Raw genomic sequence first — 17,707 nt, 5'->3', positions numbered from 1 at the left:
TTGGGACTGCCTTCTGCCCCGGAAAGCAGGGCTTCAGCAGCTCCTGCGGCCGGCCGGAGGCTGGGTGGCGGTGGGCCTTTTGCAGAGGAAGGGGGTCCTATCACTTACCCAGGGCAGGGAGAGGAGGAATCAGGGCCATGAGAGCAAGCTGGAGGGAAGACCCCTTGGTGGCCGGCCTGTCTGCCTGGGCCCAGGGAGCCCCGGCGAAGGGTTAAGCACTGGCGCCGATGGAGGACACAGCTCGTTGCGGTTCAGGGCCAGGCCGGCTCCCGCCACCCAGCCCAGCTGGCCCCTCTGGCAGCTGCACACAATGGATGCCCGTGTTCACGGACACAGCCGTGGCCTTTGTGCATTCTTCCCTGAAGCACCAGCTGGAAGATGCTGGGAGGGGAAGGGGCCTGCCTGATGGGGATATGGCGGCAAAGCAGGCTGGCCTCCTCTCCAGCGGGCAGGGCGGGCGTGAAGCTGCCCCAGGCCCCTCACTCCCGCCCGTTGCTCTCACCTGGCCCAGTTGCCGGGGCTGAAACCACACCCAAGGCCTTGCGGTCTGGCTACTATCACTCTTTGCCCCCTTAGACTTTGGAGGACCCAGAGCTGGGAGCAGGAAGGGGGTGGTGGGACCTCCCGGGCCTTGGCCCAAGCCTGGGCCTTCCACCATTTCCCCTTGACCCCCTAGTAGCCAGGTTGCTCCTCAGAGCCCGCCTCGTCCTCCAGGAAGTCCTCAGGGAAGCACGGGACAGGGGCAGATGTTCAGGAACACCTTCTGCCCTTGCGACCAGGCCCTTCCCCATCTCTCAGGAGGACTTCACCTGCCCGGGTACCCCTGGTGTAAGGGAATCCCACCCACCCCGGCCCTCCTGGCCCACCTGGGACATCCCCTCCATGTCCAGCTGCATCAGCTCTGTCTGGTTCACCTGCAGCAGGGCGAGGCCCACCCGGAACACAATCTCCAGGCCCTGCAAAGGGGATGATGGCAGCGAGTCTCAGGTCCTGCTCTCCCGGGGCGGGCGGTTGGGGGGCTGGGAGGAGGTCTCTGATCCCCCCTTCTCCCCCAAGCCCTGGCCCATCCTTAGCCTGGGCCTGGCTGGGATTTGTTTCCCATGTCAGGTATCTGGGAGAGGAAGGGGTGTTTGGGGTCCTCACCTCGTACATGAAGATGTCAAAGACACGGGTGGCAACGGGGAGCGGGAAGGTAGTCAGGAAGAGTGTGAGAAACCAGGACGAGGCGTACATGGACGTGTGGAAGCTCTGGGAGCGGAAGTGGGTGTTCAGATCCGGGAGCTGCTCCTGGGGTGAGGGGGTGGGAGGAGGAGGCCAGGCACCGTGAGGAGGCTGTGGGCACAGCAGGCCCCCTCCACCCACAAGTGTGGGGGCTCGGTGCCCCGGTCTCCAGGGAGACTTCCTGGCCTGCCCCGGGCAGCCTGTGGCTCCCTTCCTCTGTGCGCCCTTGGCACTGTGTTTGGGTGAGGCTGAAGCACCGGAGAGCTCTGAGCGGCAGGAGGGGAGGTAGGGAAACAGGCAGGGGCGGCACTAGCAGCAGCAGCTGGTGGGGAGGGGCTGAGTACACACGGGGAGCCTGCGCTGGCACAGTTGCTTATGGGATCCCCACCACTGCCTCAAGAGGGAGCTTCTAAGGCTCGGGGTGGGGGAGGAGGAGGGTTATGTGGTCATGTCACTCCCCCAGCTCACCCAGACAGCGAGGGTGGGGTGGGGTGTGAGCTCAGTGCAGCTCACCCCCTATTGTGTGACCTGCCATTGCTGTGCCCACCCACAGCCCCGCTCCCATCATACTTGGCGCCCAGCAGTGCCCAGGGGATGTGTGTCTGTTGGGCCTGAACTTCAGACTGCTGAAAAGGGACAGAAATTGGGGAAACTAAGGCTGGACAAGGTGTCAGGAGCCCCTGGATGTCCTTCGCCAAGAGAGATCAGACTCTGGGGCTGTCTCCCCCCCACGCCCTGGGGCTTCGTCCCACAGCCCGGGGTTCTCTGGGCCTGTCACCCTACTCCGCCGTGGATGGCCTTGCCTACCCAGCCCGGGGCAGGTGGCTTCTTCTCTGTGGCCCAGGCCACCTGCTTGCCAATACTACCGGGTCCCCTCCAGTGACAGTACCTCCCTACCCAGTGCTATGCAGAACTACACGGCCCCACCTGCAACCAGCTTCTAAAGCGGGCCCTGTGCGGGCGCACGCGTGTGTGTAGACGCACGCGCACACGCACGTGCGCCCGCCCAGTCTCTGTCTGCCAGCCAGGGGCGGGGCCTGCGGGGGCTGCTACTTATAAACAGAGAAGGCTGCGCTCCAGTATCAGCAAAGGCAGGCAGACAACACTTTCCCTCCTTCCGCCACACTGGGGAGCAGACAGGGAGGGGGCCGGGGCTGCATCCGACCAGAGCAAGCCTGACCCCTCTTGCCCTGGCGGCTCCGGGAACCCCGTGCTCTCAGGAGCCCCCACTACCCATGGCTGGCCCTCGCCCCATCCCCGGAAGCACCCTTCGGGCCTGTACCCCACAGCCTCGCTGGCGCAGGACCCCTTTCTGAACTGGACCATGCAGGCGACTTCGTGGCCCTGGGGTTGTCAGTCGAAGAGACGGAAGTGGGGCTGCCCTAGTTTAGCACCCGTGGTGCGCGCCGACAGGGGTGGGAGGGTGCAGCCCAGCCCCGGCCCCGCACCCACCTGGAGCAGGTACTCGAACTGGTAGATGCACAGCCCCAGCTCCGCCATGCTGGGCTTGAAGAGCTCCCGCAGGCGGTACTCCTGCATCAGCCGCACGAACACACAGAAGGCTTCTTCCTCGGGCATCTGGGGGAACAGGCAGGGCTGGGAGGGGTGCTCGCCACTCTTCTTACGGCCCTGGGGTGCAGGGCTTCGCCTGCTTCTGTTCCATTTAGATTTATAGAACAGGGACTGCGGGGGCAGCCCAGACCCTTCTAACGGGCCTCTGGTCAGTATGGCCACCTGGGTTTGATGATGGGAACCCTCCTGAGGCCAGGGTCACCTGCCACAGGCCGCCCGGTAGGAAACTGTGGTGCTGGGACTTGAAGCCCAGGTCTGCCCACCTCCAAAGCCCAAACTGAGATACCCCCTGGTCCCCCCCACCCCCAACTGTCTCCATTCTTGCCTCCTGAGTCTGCTGGGGTCTCTGGAGGAAACCCTCAGCCCACCTAAGACCACACAGGCTGACCTAAGTCCCCTGCCTGAGGTCCAGCCCCTGGGCGGTGTCAGTGGCCAGCCTCTCTGTGCCCACTCACTGGTGGCTTGGCCTGGAGCCTGGCAGAAGTCACGCACGCATGGAGAGGGAAGCTCTGACTCTAGAAGGACCCTGGGTGGAGGGAACACTGCTCCTGCCACAAGCCTGGCCCCAGCCACCTACCTGCATGAGGAGCAGGCCCACGATGAAGGCGCTGCCCTGGCAGTAGCCCACCTCCCTGTCCACCAGGGAGTACGCCTGCAAGGGAACACGCGCGTCAGGGCCCACCCCAGCAGGCCAACACCAACGGGGTGGGGGGGTGGGGGGTGTGGAGGGGTGAGGCCCGAGGGTCCCAGGCCTCACCTTCATGACGTTGAAGAGGACCTCCTGGCCCAGGCTATCCTGGCCCTTGAAGAACTCGTGCTCTGGGTAGGTGCGGGCAATGTCCCTGCGGATCAGCTTCTCGCATGGCGAGGACATCTTGAGCAGCTCCGAGTACTGGTTCTTGACCGGCATGTCTGTGGCGCTGCACAGGAGCTGCCACACGATGGCCCGGAAGTGGTGCGGGATGCCCTTGCGGATCAGCTCCTGACAGCAGGGCGGGGCGGGGGGGGGGGTGCAGGCTGGGCTGGACCCTGTCCTGGGGCAGCCTCCCCACGGCCCCCTGGACCAGCCCTCCCCCGCGGCCCAGAGCTGGGGGAGCCACTGTGCGGCAGAGTCCACACCACTTAACGTGCTGTCCCCAGCTGGGCACGGGACACAGCAGGGCAGGAGACAGCCGGGTACCTGAGACGCCAGCGTGACAGCCACTTGTCTCGCCATTCCCACCCCGTGCCTCGTCCCGCCCCTGTCCTGGCAAGGATCATCTCCACCGCTGCCCTCTGCCCTCGAGCCCTGGAAGACCCCCGACCCCGGCGGCTACCGGAGGCCATGGGGCCCAGCTGGTCCCGCCCCGCCTCACAGGCTCCGCCCACCTTCAGCAGCTTCTCTTTCCTGCGTCGCCACTCCTCCCACTCGTTGGCGATCCGGCCCCACAGGATCCAAGTGTCCTCCTCCAGGTGGCTCAGGTTGGAGGAGGCCGAGGAGCTGGACACCAGCGAGGAGCCGCTGTTCCGCCGCGAGCCGTTCATGGAGCGCATGGACTTGGAGTCGGCTTCCAGGAGCCTGGGCAGGGAAGGCTGGTGGAGGCGGGCCCAGGCCTCGGGCACCTCCCGCCGCAGCCCTGGGTCTCTAGTGACGCTGTGGGGCGCCCCGCCCCTCCTCTCGGGAGTCCCAGAGGCCGCCAGGCATTGGGTCTAAATTGTTCTTGCCCAGTGACCTTGGCCGGTGCCCTAAACTCTCTAAGCCGCGCCCCTATTCCGGGGCCCCTGGAGAGGCCGCCTTCCGGGAGTCCCATTCCGCGTCTAGCACTGGGCTGAGAAGCCTGTGCATGAGCTAACTTAGTCTTATCAGCCCAGCAGGGCAGGTGTTGTTAAGATCTGGGCTTTACAGACCAGGGGTAGAGAGGGCGAGCCACGGGCGGCGGCAGCCTGCTGGAAGGAGGCTGCGTTACCGCGTGTTCCCGCAGCTCCGACATCTGGGGCCTCCCAGCCGGTGGAGGGACCGCCCACGCAGGCCTAGCAGATTCCTAGAGATAGTTAAGGATTTGCCTGCCAGTGCGCCTTTCCTATGCAGACCAGCCAGTCTAGAAGCCACAAACCGAAGGCCTCTCCTGCTCTAATCCCCCCAGGCGGGGGGCCAGACAACTAGGGCTAGCCCCCACCCCAGAGCCTGGTAAGATTATTTAAACCAGCCAGTGTTCTACCTGCTCACACAGCCTTGCTGTTTCTTCTTGCAGAAGCCACAGCAAAGGCTCCTGCGCACATTTTCCTTCACCCCTTCTGCCCCCCACCCCCCTGCCACCGATCCTGGTACTTTCCTGTTTAGTCCCACATGGTGAGGCGCTCCCCCACTCCCAAACCCCCTTAGGGACCATGAGTAACAAACTCTTGACCTGTTGTCCTCGTCATATCTGAATAATAATAACAACAACACCCACATTTTAAAAAGGGGAAGAGCAGAGGAGAAAGGTGGGAAGGCCTCGCTTTGCCCTTCCCTCCAACAAGGGCTCAGTCAGCAAAGGCCAGGTTCACACGGCCTCTTGCAACCTTGGTCTCGTCTGATTGGGGACACTGTTCCTCCAGGGGTGAGAGAACCACACACAGGACCCCTGTTGAGCCTTTGCCCAGGGCCAGGCCCAGCTCTGAGCGTGAGGGGCCACCAGGAACTTCTAACTTCTGTTTGGGGCCCCAGCTGCACCCCCGAGGCCGCGCAGCGTGCCCCAGGCCCGCACTCACCGGTTCTGCTCCTCCAGCTTGGCCAGCAGCTCCAGCTCATCGGGGCTGAGGTTTTCAGAGTCTGAAGTGGGGGAGCAAGTGGGGGCCGACAGGGCCTCCTGGGATGAGGAGTCGGGGCTCAGAGTGGGGCTCGCCATGGTGGGCAGGCTCATCGGCTGCGAGCAGGGCCAGGTCACAGCTCTGTCTGGGGACCAGAGACACACGTGGTCAGCACTGGGTGGGATGCCTACCCTGTCCGGCCGGCTCTGGGCGCGCTGAGCCTGCTGCTCACCTGGGTGCATTTCCCCACCCAGAGCTTCCCATCGCTGGTCTGTCCGCTCGGTGCGCCCCTCATCCCCATGCACTGCAGCCCAGCGGATGGCCGTGCTGGCTCCTTCCACTCCAGACGCTACCTACCAGAAGCCCTGCCTGTGTCTAGCTGCGTGGACGGAAACAGAAGATGTCCTACTGTCCCTGGGCATGAAGGCCAAGTCTCAGCTTGACCCCTCTGAGTCTTCAGCAGGGTCACGGGCCAAGGGTCCCTGTCACTCAGACTTTGGGGGTGCAGAAGCCCCTGCTTCAGTGGCCCTTCTGATAGCCTCGGTCCCTGTCTCTGGCTGTGGCCGATCCCGGGAGCCCTGCATCGGCATCTGACCTTCCCCATCTCATCAACGGAAGTGGGCTGTTGGCACAGCCAGAAGCAATTATTCTCTACTGTTAATTGTCCGTTGCTGCCAACAGCCGGAAGAGCCGACTCCCCTTGGGCTGGGCAACCAGGGATGGACGTATCAAAGTGCTGGGAAGCTGCCCCAGTGGCGGCAGAGAGAGAGCCACAGGCTCTCATCAGTACCCTGACGGCGGTCTGCTGTGTGCCGGGTGGGTGCCAGGCCCATTTGTCTTGTTCTTCTTGGGGATGGTCTGGCCTCACCCTCCTGGGTGGGGGGGGTTCTAGAACACTGGCCTCTTGCTTCCTGCCGGCTTCAGGACAGGCAGTTCAGCACCAGGCCGAAAACCAAGCTCTGGACTCCAACGAACCTGAGTCTGAACTGTGGCTCCCCCTCAACCAGCTGTGAGGCCTTGGGCCGGCCACTTGGCTTCTCTGAGTCTCCAAAGACAGAGGATCATGTGGGACTGACTTCAGAGTAACATGGGAGAACAGTGATACTTAATGACTGCTCTCTCCCTCCTTGCTGGCCATTTTTATTCATACCAGGGCCAGGGCCAAGGCCAAGGTCTAGCTGGACTCCAGGGTTCTGCTATGCCTGGTGTGAGGACTGTGGGCAGGAGATGGCGTCACCCTGGTGGGAGGGTTTAGGGGTTGGGAATGGTTAGAAGAGCGGAGGCAGGGGCCAGGGTGGTGTTCCTTCTACTCGGTCATGCTTCTGGTAAGCCCAGGCTAGCATCAAGGGTGTAAGAAGATGGGGTCTCCAGGGCCCTGGAGGCAGGAAGAAAATGCTGCTCCCCTCACTGTCGCTTTGGATGGCTCCCTCACACCCACCTACTGCCCCGCATAGTCTGAGCCAGGAATGCACTCTTGCCCTTGGACTCCACCTGACCTGGCTCTGACAGCTCAGCCCACAGAGGGGCCCTTGTCCAGTCCCTGGAGAGGGGCCATCGGTCCCCTGTGCAGCAGAAGGACGATGACAGGACAACAGTAGACCATTTCACACCTGCCATTGGGTCACCAGGCACCTTCTTGCAGCCCAAACTGAGACCCCAACCAACACCTGAGGTCCCCCACAGGTTGGCTGGCCTTGACCTTGGCCATGCACTTCATTCCAGTCTCCTTCCCTTGTGCTGCACTGTCATGGGGGCAGGGGAGGTGGGCATCCTTTTCCCACCTTGTAGGGTACCCAGAAGTCCTCCCTTCCCTGGTCTCTGTGGCTCCTTGGGGCCACTGGTCCTGCCTCTGGGTCCCAAAGGCTCTCCAGTTCTGTTAGGTGCCAAGGACTCTGGCTTTGGTGAGTGGTCCAAACTCTAGGTGGCCCATGCTGGCGGACCTGGAAGACTTTTTCTTCTCATCGCCTAGCTGGCTGGGGATGACTGGCCCAAAGACCAAGCCACTGTGCACCGTCTAGCCAGGAGTTAGTTAATCTCTCCTGAGAGGTGGACAGTGGGGGCCACTCTGGGGCCCACTGCAGGGTCAAAGTCTGTGACCAGCCAGGGCAGAGATGGGCTGTGGACAAGAAGTGCTGACCTAGAAGGATCTCTCTGGGCAGGGAGGGGCTGGGAAGGCAGTGTGGGTTTCCCGACGTCAGATTTGGGAGGTGGGGAAGATGGGGTGGAGGCGAGGACCGGAGCCTCCTAAGCACAGTTGGTTTGGCGGGGGGGCTCTAGAGAAAGAGACCACATGTGGCCAGGGTAGTGGTCTGGGCCCACCATGTCCTTGCCAAGCCCGGGAGATCCAAGCCTTGGATCTCCCACTGCTGTCCCCAAAGAGCCCAAGAGAATGGTTCAGCTCTGGGTTTCTGATTTAAAAACACAACCAGGGGCCAGCCACTAGCGGAATTTGTTCAGCTGCTTATCACATATTCATGTGAACTTCATACAGGAAATAAAACTGATTCAATACATAAGGCTGAAATTTGCAGTCTGAGAGGCAGAATCTTCTGATCCCTCAGGAACTTTCTCTTGACTCATTGCCAGACTAAACACAGCCTGGCTTTGGAAGCCATCCTCCTGATGCACACGTGTACACACACACACACACACACACACACACACACACACACCCCTTGTGCACACTCACACGCCCACACATACTTACCTACATTCACACACTATTTCACACTCCATGTGCTCACATTCATGCACTCTCGTACCAGTTTCTTGCGTGTGTGTGCACACACGGACACACACAATCTCGCACCCACGCACATGGATACACAGGCAGACACACACTCAGATACATGCACACTCATACACATCTACACCATCTCACGCCCACATTGTCACACGCACATACACACATACACGCACGCACACTTCCTGCACTGACCAGATCTCGTCACCCTCGGGACTCAGTAGATTGGGATGGACCCTGGCTTTCTGCCCTCCTAGCTCTGTGGGTGGCCCGTTCCCTCCCTGATGCTCGCTGAGGGCCATCTGAGGCCCAGGCACTGTTCTAGGCCCAGGGATACAGAGCAGAAAGAGGCAGATAAGACACCGACTCCACAGCCTTCCTGCCCTTACTGGATGGGTACAGAGACACAGACAAGGCAGGCGCCCTCAAGGGCTAGGGAGCCACAGGCCTTTGAGATCCACACACTGGCCCACTAGGTCTGAGGTCCCGGCCTCTCGGCATCCTCAACTTCAATCCCCTTTGCCTCTGTTCCACCTCAGCCACTTAAAGGGGGTGCCGGACCCTGCAGAGCGGGTAGTGGGCCACCTACCCCTGTGCCTGCTGGCATTACCACCCTCCACACCCCTGTAGCGTGGCCTATGGCTTACAAGGCTGAGTCAGCCCAGAGGGACGCCAGTGAGCTGGGGCCGGGGGCAGGGGGGCAGAAAGGTCCAGCTGCTGGATGTTTCCCACCTCCCTTTCCCTTTCCTTCTCAGGGCTGTTTGGACACAACCACTCACACTTCCTCCTTCTTGAAGTCCTCTTCCAGCTAGCTCAGAGAGACCGGGCTGCTAGCTGCTCTCGAGTCTTCAGTGACCACATATGTGCCTCCTTTCTGTATATGGATGTGTATGAGCGTGAGTGTATTTGTCCTCTCTTCTGAGCACCTGCCAGCCAGTCCCTGAACATCTCTATCAGATCCCCTGCCAGGGCAAGAACGGCCCCTGTCTGGGTCCCCACTTCTGTGGTGCCCTGCACGGAGTCTACAACACAGCACTCGAGGAACATCTGAGGAACAGCACCCACCTGCCCGCACACCGATGTTTGCTGAATGCCTGTCAGATGCTGGGCACCACACTGAGCAAAGACGGACGGAGCTGCCGCCTCCCCCCCACCCCGAGCACTCGGGGTGTCGAGAGTAAGAAACTATCATCCAAGCTTTCTCTTACAGATTGAGAGACATGCTTCAAAGAACAGACAGAGTGGCACACCATCTGGCAGCTCCCTAAGCAGTTAAATATGGAGTTCCCATGTGACCAGCAATTCTGCTCCTAGTATCTACCCAGAAGAATGGGAAACATACATCCATGTGGAAACATACATCCACGTGGAGACTTGTATGTGACCCTTCACGGCAGCTTCATTCATACTAGACAGTGCAAACAATACAATGTCCACTTAAACGGATGAGTGGATAAGCCCAGTGCGGTCCATCCATGCACTGGAATATGATTCAGACACAAAAAAGGAAGGAAGCTCTGATACATGTTGCCATGTAGAGGAGCCTCAAAGACACTATGCTCTGTGAATGAAGCCCGACACAAACGATCACAAGTGACATGACTGCATTGAGTAAGAAATGTCCAGAATAGGTAGATCCATAGGGACAGGAAGTTGGCTAGAGGTTGCCAGGGGTGGTGGGGGGGAATAGGGAGACCTGCACCCAGGATTTCTTTTTTGGAGTGATGAAATTGTTCTGGGACTAGACAGTGATGAAGTTGTACCACGTTGTGGATATACTGAAACCCACTGACCTGTTCACTTTAAAAGGGTGAATTTTGTTATGTGAACAATAACTTAGAGAAAAGGATGATAAGGGATGGGCTGGGCTGGCAAAGGAAGGGGGTGCTGAAGCAGGAGGGAGGCATGCCACTTCAGGAAAGACTAGAGAGTTCTGCAGGGGCCAGACTCCCACAGGGCCCTGCAGGCTCAGGCAGGAGCCTGGCTAAGCTTGAATTTTAGGAAGACCCTCCTGGTCCCTGGTGTGGAGATGCTCGTCCAACTCAATACTCCCCTGACTAAAGCCAGCGCCTGCTCCTGCTGCACATGGGACTAGCTGGGTCCATGGTACTAACCACCTGCTCAGGCCAAGCCTGGCGCTATTCTCCTGCTGCTTGCCCAAACCCTTCAGCCACTCCCTACTTGGAGATGGAGCCCAGCCCAGATGTTTTCACCTGGTGCACCCAGTCCTGCCAGCCTTGCCTCCTCCCTCATCCCAGCCCTATGATGCTCAGCCCTCCAGGAACCCCTGCTTCTTCCTGTCTGTATCTTCGCACATGCTGTGCCCTCTTGCCGGAAAAGCATCCTCCAACACCTGGTTTGAATTTTTTCGGTGAAATCGTTCCTGTCAACCCCCACCTCCAGCATGCCGGCTCACTTCTTTCTCTCTCTCACTCTGAAAATACTTGCCCTCTACACTTCAGCCCCAGGCACAGTCCATGGCAATTCCTTCTATACGGGCCTGCCTGCCCTGCTGGGTCATGAGCATTCTGAGGGTTAAGGACCTATCTTCTTAATTTTCTACTCCAAGCTCCTAACCCATCTGGAATTTAGTAGGTGCTCAATTAACATTTGCTGAGTGAACAGAGACAAAAATTTCTGTGCTGCTCAGCCTAGTGACCAAGGCCAACATCAACAGTGATAAGTCACATTGAGAGCATGGGCCCATGATGAGCTGAGAAAGGCATGTCACCTCTGCATCTTTCTCCCCAGAACACATCATCCTGGTTTAACTACGAGAAGAACATGTGACAAATCCAGATCAGGGGACATTCTAGAAAATGTCTGACCAGTCCTCCTTAAATCTGTCAAGGTCATCAGAAATAGGAAAATCCAAGAAACCGTTCCAGCCATGACAGCCTAAGAAATATTGGTGACAAAATGTCATGTGGGATTCCAGATACAATCCTGGAAGAGGAGAAGGAAATTAGGGCAAAACTAAGGAAAGCTGAATAAGTGTGGACTGTAGTTAATGTATCAGCGTCGGTCTGTTAATTATAACAAATGCACCAGACCACCTGAAGATGTTGCTAATTGGGGAAACTGGGTGTGAGGTCTGCAGGAACCCTCTACTGTCTTCTCAATTTTTTTGCAAATCTGAAACTGTTCTAAAAAATAAACTCGATTTTTAAAAATAATTTAAAACAAAGACGTTGTGTCGGTGTAGACAGAAAAGTAAAGGCCAGATGTAACTCATGCGAGGTCCCATGGTGAGTGGGACACTCACAGGACCCCTTGACTAGGCCACAGGAAGAAAGGCTTTGCATTTGGATTTCTGACTCCAGAGTCTCTGTCCTAAATAGATCCTCTGTGCTGCTGCTCTCTCTGCATTCTTTTACTTTAGAAACAATATACATAAAGCGCGAAAGCCCAATTTACCAGGCGCTCAGTAAAGCACAGTCATTACTTTGCAACAGGGAGAGGGAGTGAGGGTGTGCGCATGCGCCATTTTGCAGAACTTGGCATTTTCAGAGACAGGAATAACGACCCCAAGTTTCCTTTCAGTTTGGCTCCCGACATCCCCTTCCCCTGGCTTCTGATCCTCTACCTCTAATGATTACAGGGGACACAGACTCATTTCTGAACCAGATGTCTCTGGAGACGCCACGTGACCCCATATGTCCAGCCTGCCAGGACTGACGGTGTAGGCCAGCTACCGTGGTCCTGGCTGTTCCAAGTCCGGGGAAAATGGCCTGGGATTTGGGTCCTTTTCCTTGCGAAGGGGTGAGCAACCGATGGGTAAGCTTGGATAACAAGGATAGCAACTGGAATTCAGGGCTTACTGTCTGCCCCCCTCTTTCCCCCAGTCCTACCTACTCTTCTATGCTCTGGATATTTCCATATCTGTGTCCTTTCTTTGCCTGGCTGTGTGTGTGTGCGTGTGTGTGTGTGTATAGACCCACTCCTAGATCCCTTGGCCTCCTGTGAGAACTCCAGAGCCAGTAACCTGGGTTCAAATCCCTCCTACACTACTGTATACCTTTGTGATACACTTGACCTCAGTTTCTTCATCTGAAAACAGGGCTAATGATAGTACCTGCCTCACAGGTTTTGTTGGGAGGAATATGTGAGCTAAACTTGTCATGTTCTTAGGACAGGAGCTGATCCGTGGTATTCATTCCCTGCCGGATGGAATGTTCCATGTGGGCAGGGGCTGTCTAGCCACCACCGGATCCCCAGAGTCCAGCACCCCACCAAGCATCCAATATTTGTGGAATGAATAAACAAACCTCTTCCGTAGCAGGCCCTCCCGCAGTGGGGTGGCCCCCTTTAAAGGTAAGGGCGGTAAAACTATAATTATCGTTATTGGAAATAATAGTAACAGCAACTACCTTCAGACTAAAATCTGAGAGGTGGACCATTATGATCTGTGGAATCCCTTTTGGCCTAAAAGAAAAAAAAAAGTTTACTGCCCTGTGTCACTACCAACTTCCTTTCTACTGCTGGGAACGGGCCCCTTCCTGGCAAATCCCTCATTTCTCTATACTCTAGATCCCTGAGAATGACCAGGGAGAAAATTGAAAACCCTTATAAACCTTCCAGGGACGGGTGAATAAGAGAAGGGGCATCCTGCAAAGGCTCTTTAAAGCCAGGATGGTATCTTTCCTGCTGCCTGTGTCAGTGGATAAGTCTCGCTGGGCCGGGAGGCGGGGGGTTGGGGTGAGGTGGGTATGCTGGGCCTTCGGGAGCTCTCCGAGGCAGATGGGTCAACCTCTTTCTGTGGAAGAGATCCAGGCTGTCTTTCGTAGGTGGGTGGGTAGGGAGGACCGTCAGATCCTAAAATGAAGCAAGTATTTACTAAGCACCTGTTGTGTGCCCTCCACTCGCCTGAGCCTCAGCCTCGAACAAACAGACAGGCTCCCTGCCCCTGTGGGACTTGTGGGCTGGTGGTGTGGGAGACGCACCTCAGTAAAACGATTTCACAACCCACCCCAGCGCACTGAGCCAGGCAATACAAGGGCAGGTGAGCCGCGCCGACCGGGTCTTCTGAGAGAGATGTCTCCCCTGGCTCCCGTGAGCCCGTTCTCACTCCCTACACCTGCACTGTTTGACTCTGGGAACATGTGTGCTACATACTCCCCTGGGCAGGGTAGGGCTTGCTGCCTCTCTTGAGTTCCTGCAACTACAGGTCCCCTTTTCCAGGAAGGGGCGCACAGTGTGTGCCCCATGGATCTCATCGGGGCCACAGGGCCTATGGGGTGAGGCCCCCAGAACAAGGCACGACTCCCTGGACGCACCAGGCTTGCTCCTGCTTTGTGAGCCTCTGTCCAAAGACTCTGCCTGCCATGCCCGCCCCGTGAGCTCCTCTCTGGGCCTATCCATCATCCCTGTTCTGCCTTCCCTGACGGCCCTGGGCCGCAGCGGACCCTTTCCTGCGCCCCCGCGGCATACGGGTATAGCTCTGTCCCGCGCTCCCACGCGGCGAGCAGCGGGCCGTTACGGTGAGTGTGCAGGCTGGCATCTGGGTCCCTCCAGTGGTTTGGAGGATTAAATGAGATAATACGTAAATGGTGCTTGGCGCTGGGCCTGACATACCGGATGGGCCTGATCAGACCCAAGAGGGTCTTTAGAAGCAGGACAGAGACCACGTGTGACATGCCTTCAGACCCCAGCACCTGACTCCGTTCCCGGCATGAGGTGGGGCTTCCCCTGGACAAACCAGCATCAGTATTCTGCCAGAGGAAACTGAGATCACTCTCTGCCTTGCCCCACCCCCTGCCCCTCTCAAAGCGCACAGGCAAAGACAGAGACCTGCACCCCCAGCCTCGGGTAAAAGTGCACTGATCCTTCACATAGGCCCTCCCCAAGCGCTTTCTTGGGTTTTCCTAAGGAGTTCATTGTCTATTCTGAAGAGTCTTCTGGCCCCCACTGCATCGGCACAAGGGCCCACCCTGGGGAGGCCGTGGAGACTGTTTCCTGTGCGCCTCATGACCTTCAGGAGTCTTCAACCACTCCTCCCTTCAGCCAGCTGGGCAGAACGCGCCTCTCCCTACCCGGGTCTGTGCGTCAGAGGTGTGCGTGAGGCAAGGGCATTGCCAGCAAGTAGGCCCCCTCCAACCATCCGTCACCATGGGAGGCTTCTGTGTGGCCACAAACCCTACAACAGCCCATCTCTCAGCCCCCAACTGGGCCGGCTTCCTGAGATGCAGCTTGGCCGCAGAGAGAAGGCCATTATCCAGTGAGGCGTCAACGAATGACAAACAGAGGACCAGGGCAGGCAAGGATTCTGCCAGCACCCATAGACGGGTGACTGCCCTGCTGGACCCCACTGACCCCTCCCCCACAGTGCCCAAGGGACATTCAGGACCACATCCTAACCTCATGGGCTCCCCTGCAGTACAAAGCAAGGTTCTAAGGATTTATCCCCCCATTTTCCAGATGGAGAAGTTGAGGCCCTGAGCCAATAAGAACTTCTTCCCCGGGGCCATCCAGAGCCCACTGTGGAATATCTGCAAAGAAGCCTGGGCTTGCGTTTCTGGGGCTTTCCAGGCTTGCTCGCGTGGCTCGAAGGATCCCAGACAGGCAGTGCTGGGGGCTGGACTGGTCTGGATTCTGCACGGCTGGGACCCAGGCTCCTCCTCACTCCCTGCAGTCCTGGCCACACCATCTCGCCAGTTCCGTGATCGCCTTTCCTCATGCCTGTGCCAGGGCCAAACCACCCGCGGCCGACCACAAAAGCCCAGGGGAACCCACAGGTTGGACCCGAGGGGTGGCAGGACGGGCGAGGTGGACCAACACAACCAGGAAAGATGGGTGGACATAGGTCCTCCGGCTTGGTCAAAGCCCGGCCAAGGGAAAAACCAAGCTGACTCCTCGCTCGTGTCCCACCCAAGCCTCTTCAGCACATTCTTCCCCTCTGAAAATATTCCTTAACAAAGAGCTGTCTGCTTCTGGCAAGCCCCAACCCAGCCCCACCGGGTCCCAAATGCCAGGAGAGAAGGAAGCCGTTTCATTTTGGCATGACACACTGGTCGTGGGTGAAGGAACTCACGCGGGCTATCCGGGGCTGCCCCCGGCAATGGTGCAGGCCCTGCCATTTGAGGCCAGTGGGCGAGACACGGTCAGGATGCTGGTCCTACCAGTCTGGTCGGACTTCGGGAGCAGCCTGAACTCCCCCTCCCCACCAGGGGGTGGCATCAATCAGAGGGCAGCCTGTGCTTCCCTTTGGGAGACTTCAGTGTAGGAGGGAGAGTGAGTGCCCTTCCCTTTGAAGAAGGGCAAAGCAGGGAGAGACAGATGAAGGGGAAGAGGCCCGGGGCAGGTGTCCACAGGGGTGCTGGGAGATTCTGGGTCACCCTGCCACCCTTCCGGCCCCGATGGGGATACGAGGTCAGGGAGGCTGGTGTGGCTGGGCAGGCTGGCTGCCTGGGGCAGGGTGGGCAGCTCGTGTCTCCGAGTGGGCCTGAGCTGGGAGCTCTGAGCACCACAGGAGGACCTGGGCAGGTGGGATCCTCGGAGGTGTGTGAAAGTGCAAGGAGTCCTGTGTGTGAGAGTGTGTTTGTGTGTGGGGGAAGGGAGGGCCCAACTGTCTGGGTCTGTGTTGGAAGTCTGAGTTCCTGTGTGTGTGCTGGGGATCCAAGTGTAGCTGTGTGTGCGTGTGTGTGTGTGTGCACGCGCACGCGTGTGTGTGTGCACACGTGCCCACTGCAGACCGGGGGCTCCTGGATGTCTGTGTGTATGAGTTGTCCAGGGTTCACAGCCATCTCTCTCTCTGAACACTGCTGGCTTGCAGATGTGAGTGTGTGGGGAGGGGCACACAGGTGTGAGCGTGGGGCTCTCAGAAGATGTGTGCCCCTGCACCTGAAGAGCGTTCCGAATATCTGTTGGGAGGTCCTGAGCAGGAGGTGGGTTTTTGGGACGAGTCAGACTCAGGGGTGTGTGTGGGGCTGCTGGAGTGTACTGGGAGGAGCCTGAGGAGTGATTTTTTTTCCGCTGGTGCCCTTGGCATGGGGTTGCCGGGGGTGAGAGATGGGCCAGCAGGCTGAGGGGAGGCCTGCGGGGAGGAATCCTGATTTACAGAGGCCAAGGGAAGGGTCCTGCGGGGCTGGAACGGAGGGGTAGGGTTCTGAGGCTCTTAGCCTTGGGGCTGCGGGCAGGTCTGGGCCCAGAGATAGGATGAGAAGTGAGGGGAGGGATGGGGTGGCAAGGGGTCTGCAGATGGGATGGGTCCTGAGGGATCCGGACAGAGGGAGGGCGGGGGTCCTCGGCCTGCGAGGGGGGGGGCGCCTTGGGGGGCGGGTCTGCGGGGTGGGGGCTGGGCGAGCCCTGAACGGTCTGGGAGGAGTCCTGAGGGTCTATGGAAAGGGTGGGCGGGGGTCACGGCCGGGGACGGGGTGACGACCCTGGAGAGGGGGTGGGATGGGGGAGGGGGCGCCCGGAAGGGACGGGGGAGGGGCCCCGAGGGGTCCGGAGGCATCCGGAACGAGGGTGGGCGGGGGCCTGGGCCTAAGACTGACGGCCAGGATCCGTGCCGGGAGTGCCGAGGGCTCCCAGCGCGGGTTCCGTGGCAAGGCAGCCGGAGTCCCGGTCTTGCCGGGCCCCCGCGGGCCGCAGCGCGGAGCCGCCGGCCTGAGAAGGGGCCCGGGAGGCCGGGCCCGCGCCGCCTGCCTACCTGCGCCGAGCACGCCGCCATCGCCGTGCCGAGCCTCACTGTCCCGGGCCGCGCCGCTGGATCCCCGCCGTGCTGCTCGCCCCGCAGCCCCGGCCCGGCCCCCTCAGCCGCCCCCCCGGACCGCGGCCGCCGCCGGTTCTGCCGCTGCCATTTCACCCGCTGACAGGAGCGGCTGCCCCGCCCCCGAGGTCCAGTCAGCCAATTCGCCGCCCCCAGGCACCCTGGCTCCGCCCACTATTCAGGAGTGACGGGGTGCCGGGCCAATCCGTAGCCATTCCGTGAGGAGGGCCCTGGCTACGGCCAGAAGGTTGCTGCCTCTAAGGGGAGAAGCAAATTGAAATTAGGAAAGCAGTGAAGGACGGGTGGTTTTGCCTATCGAAATGTGGAATGCTGTTGAGCAACACTTGGCGGCACCAATAACAAGGAGTGAGGGGTGTGTCTCTGAGGGAAGGCTGCGGCCCTGAAGAACCCCAGATGGAGGCAGCCAAGCGTTTGGCTCTAAGCCCCGCCCAGAGCCGGGCTTTCCGCCCAATAACTAGCCGTCCTGAGCCGTCCATTATTATCTGCCCCTCAAATCTCGGCCTTGGCAACTGTTGGGACTCTATAAAGAAGACTGACACCTAGGGACCCAATAACACTGAAGGAAGGCGGTGCAGTAACACGGTTTGGCCAATGGAATCATGATATTGGTTTGAGGTTGGCCTCCCGGGCGGTGGGGCTTGAGGCCGCATTGAATGAAATAGGGGAGGGGC

The 17,707-nt window shown here is 59.2% G+C and overlaps 1 protein-coding gene across 5 annotated transcripts in view; it reads right to left on the bottom strand.

The window, feature by feature from the left end:
• The window catches only part of LOC111161635 (ecotropic viral integration site 5 like), a 31,181-nt gene extending 14,185 nt beyond the window's left edge, over nt 1-16,996 (bottom strand). For all 5 annotated transcript variants that reach the window (XM_022525400.1, XM_022525395.1, XM_022525398.1 and 2 more), the window contains exons 1-8: nt 16,956-16,996; nt 5,524-5,707; nt 4,162-4,351; nt 3,551-3,775; nt 3,371-3,445; nt 2,674-2,799; nt 1,144-1,287; nt 867-956 (exon numbers count right to left, since the gene is read on the bottom strand). In XM_022525400.1, coding sequence (XP_022381108.1) covers nt 867-956; nt 1,144-1,287; nt 2,674-2,799; nt 3,371-3,445; nt 3,551-3,775; nt 4,162-4,351; nt 5,524-5,675 — 1,002 coding nt within the window. In that variant the 5' untranslated portion in view covers nt 5,676-5,707; nt 16,956-16,996. The remainder of the gene's footprint in view (nt 1-866; nt 957-1,143; nt 1,288-2,673; nt 2,800-3,370; nt 3,446-3,550; nt 3,776-4,161; nt 4,352-5,523; nt 5,708-16,955) is intronic.
• Nucleotides 16,997-17,707: the final 711 nt, after the last annotated feature.

This window comes from Enhydra lutris, unplaced genomic scaffold (genome assembly GCF_002288905.1).
Source record: "Enhydra lutris kenyoni isolate GAN:26980312 unplaced genomic scaffold, ASM228890v2 scaffoldscaffold86, whole genome shotgun sequence".
Taxonomy (NCBI): domain Eukaryota; kingdom Metazoa; phylum Chordata; class Mammalia; order Carnivora; family Mustelidae; genus Enhydra; species Enhydra lutris.
This window is presented reverse-complemented; position numbering and strand designations above follow the sequence as displayed.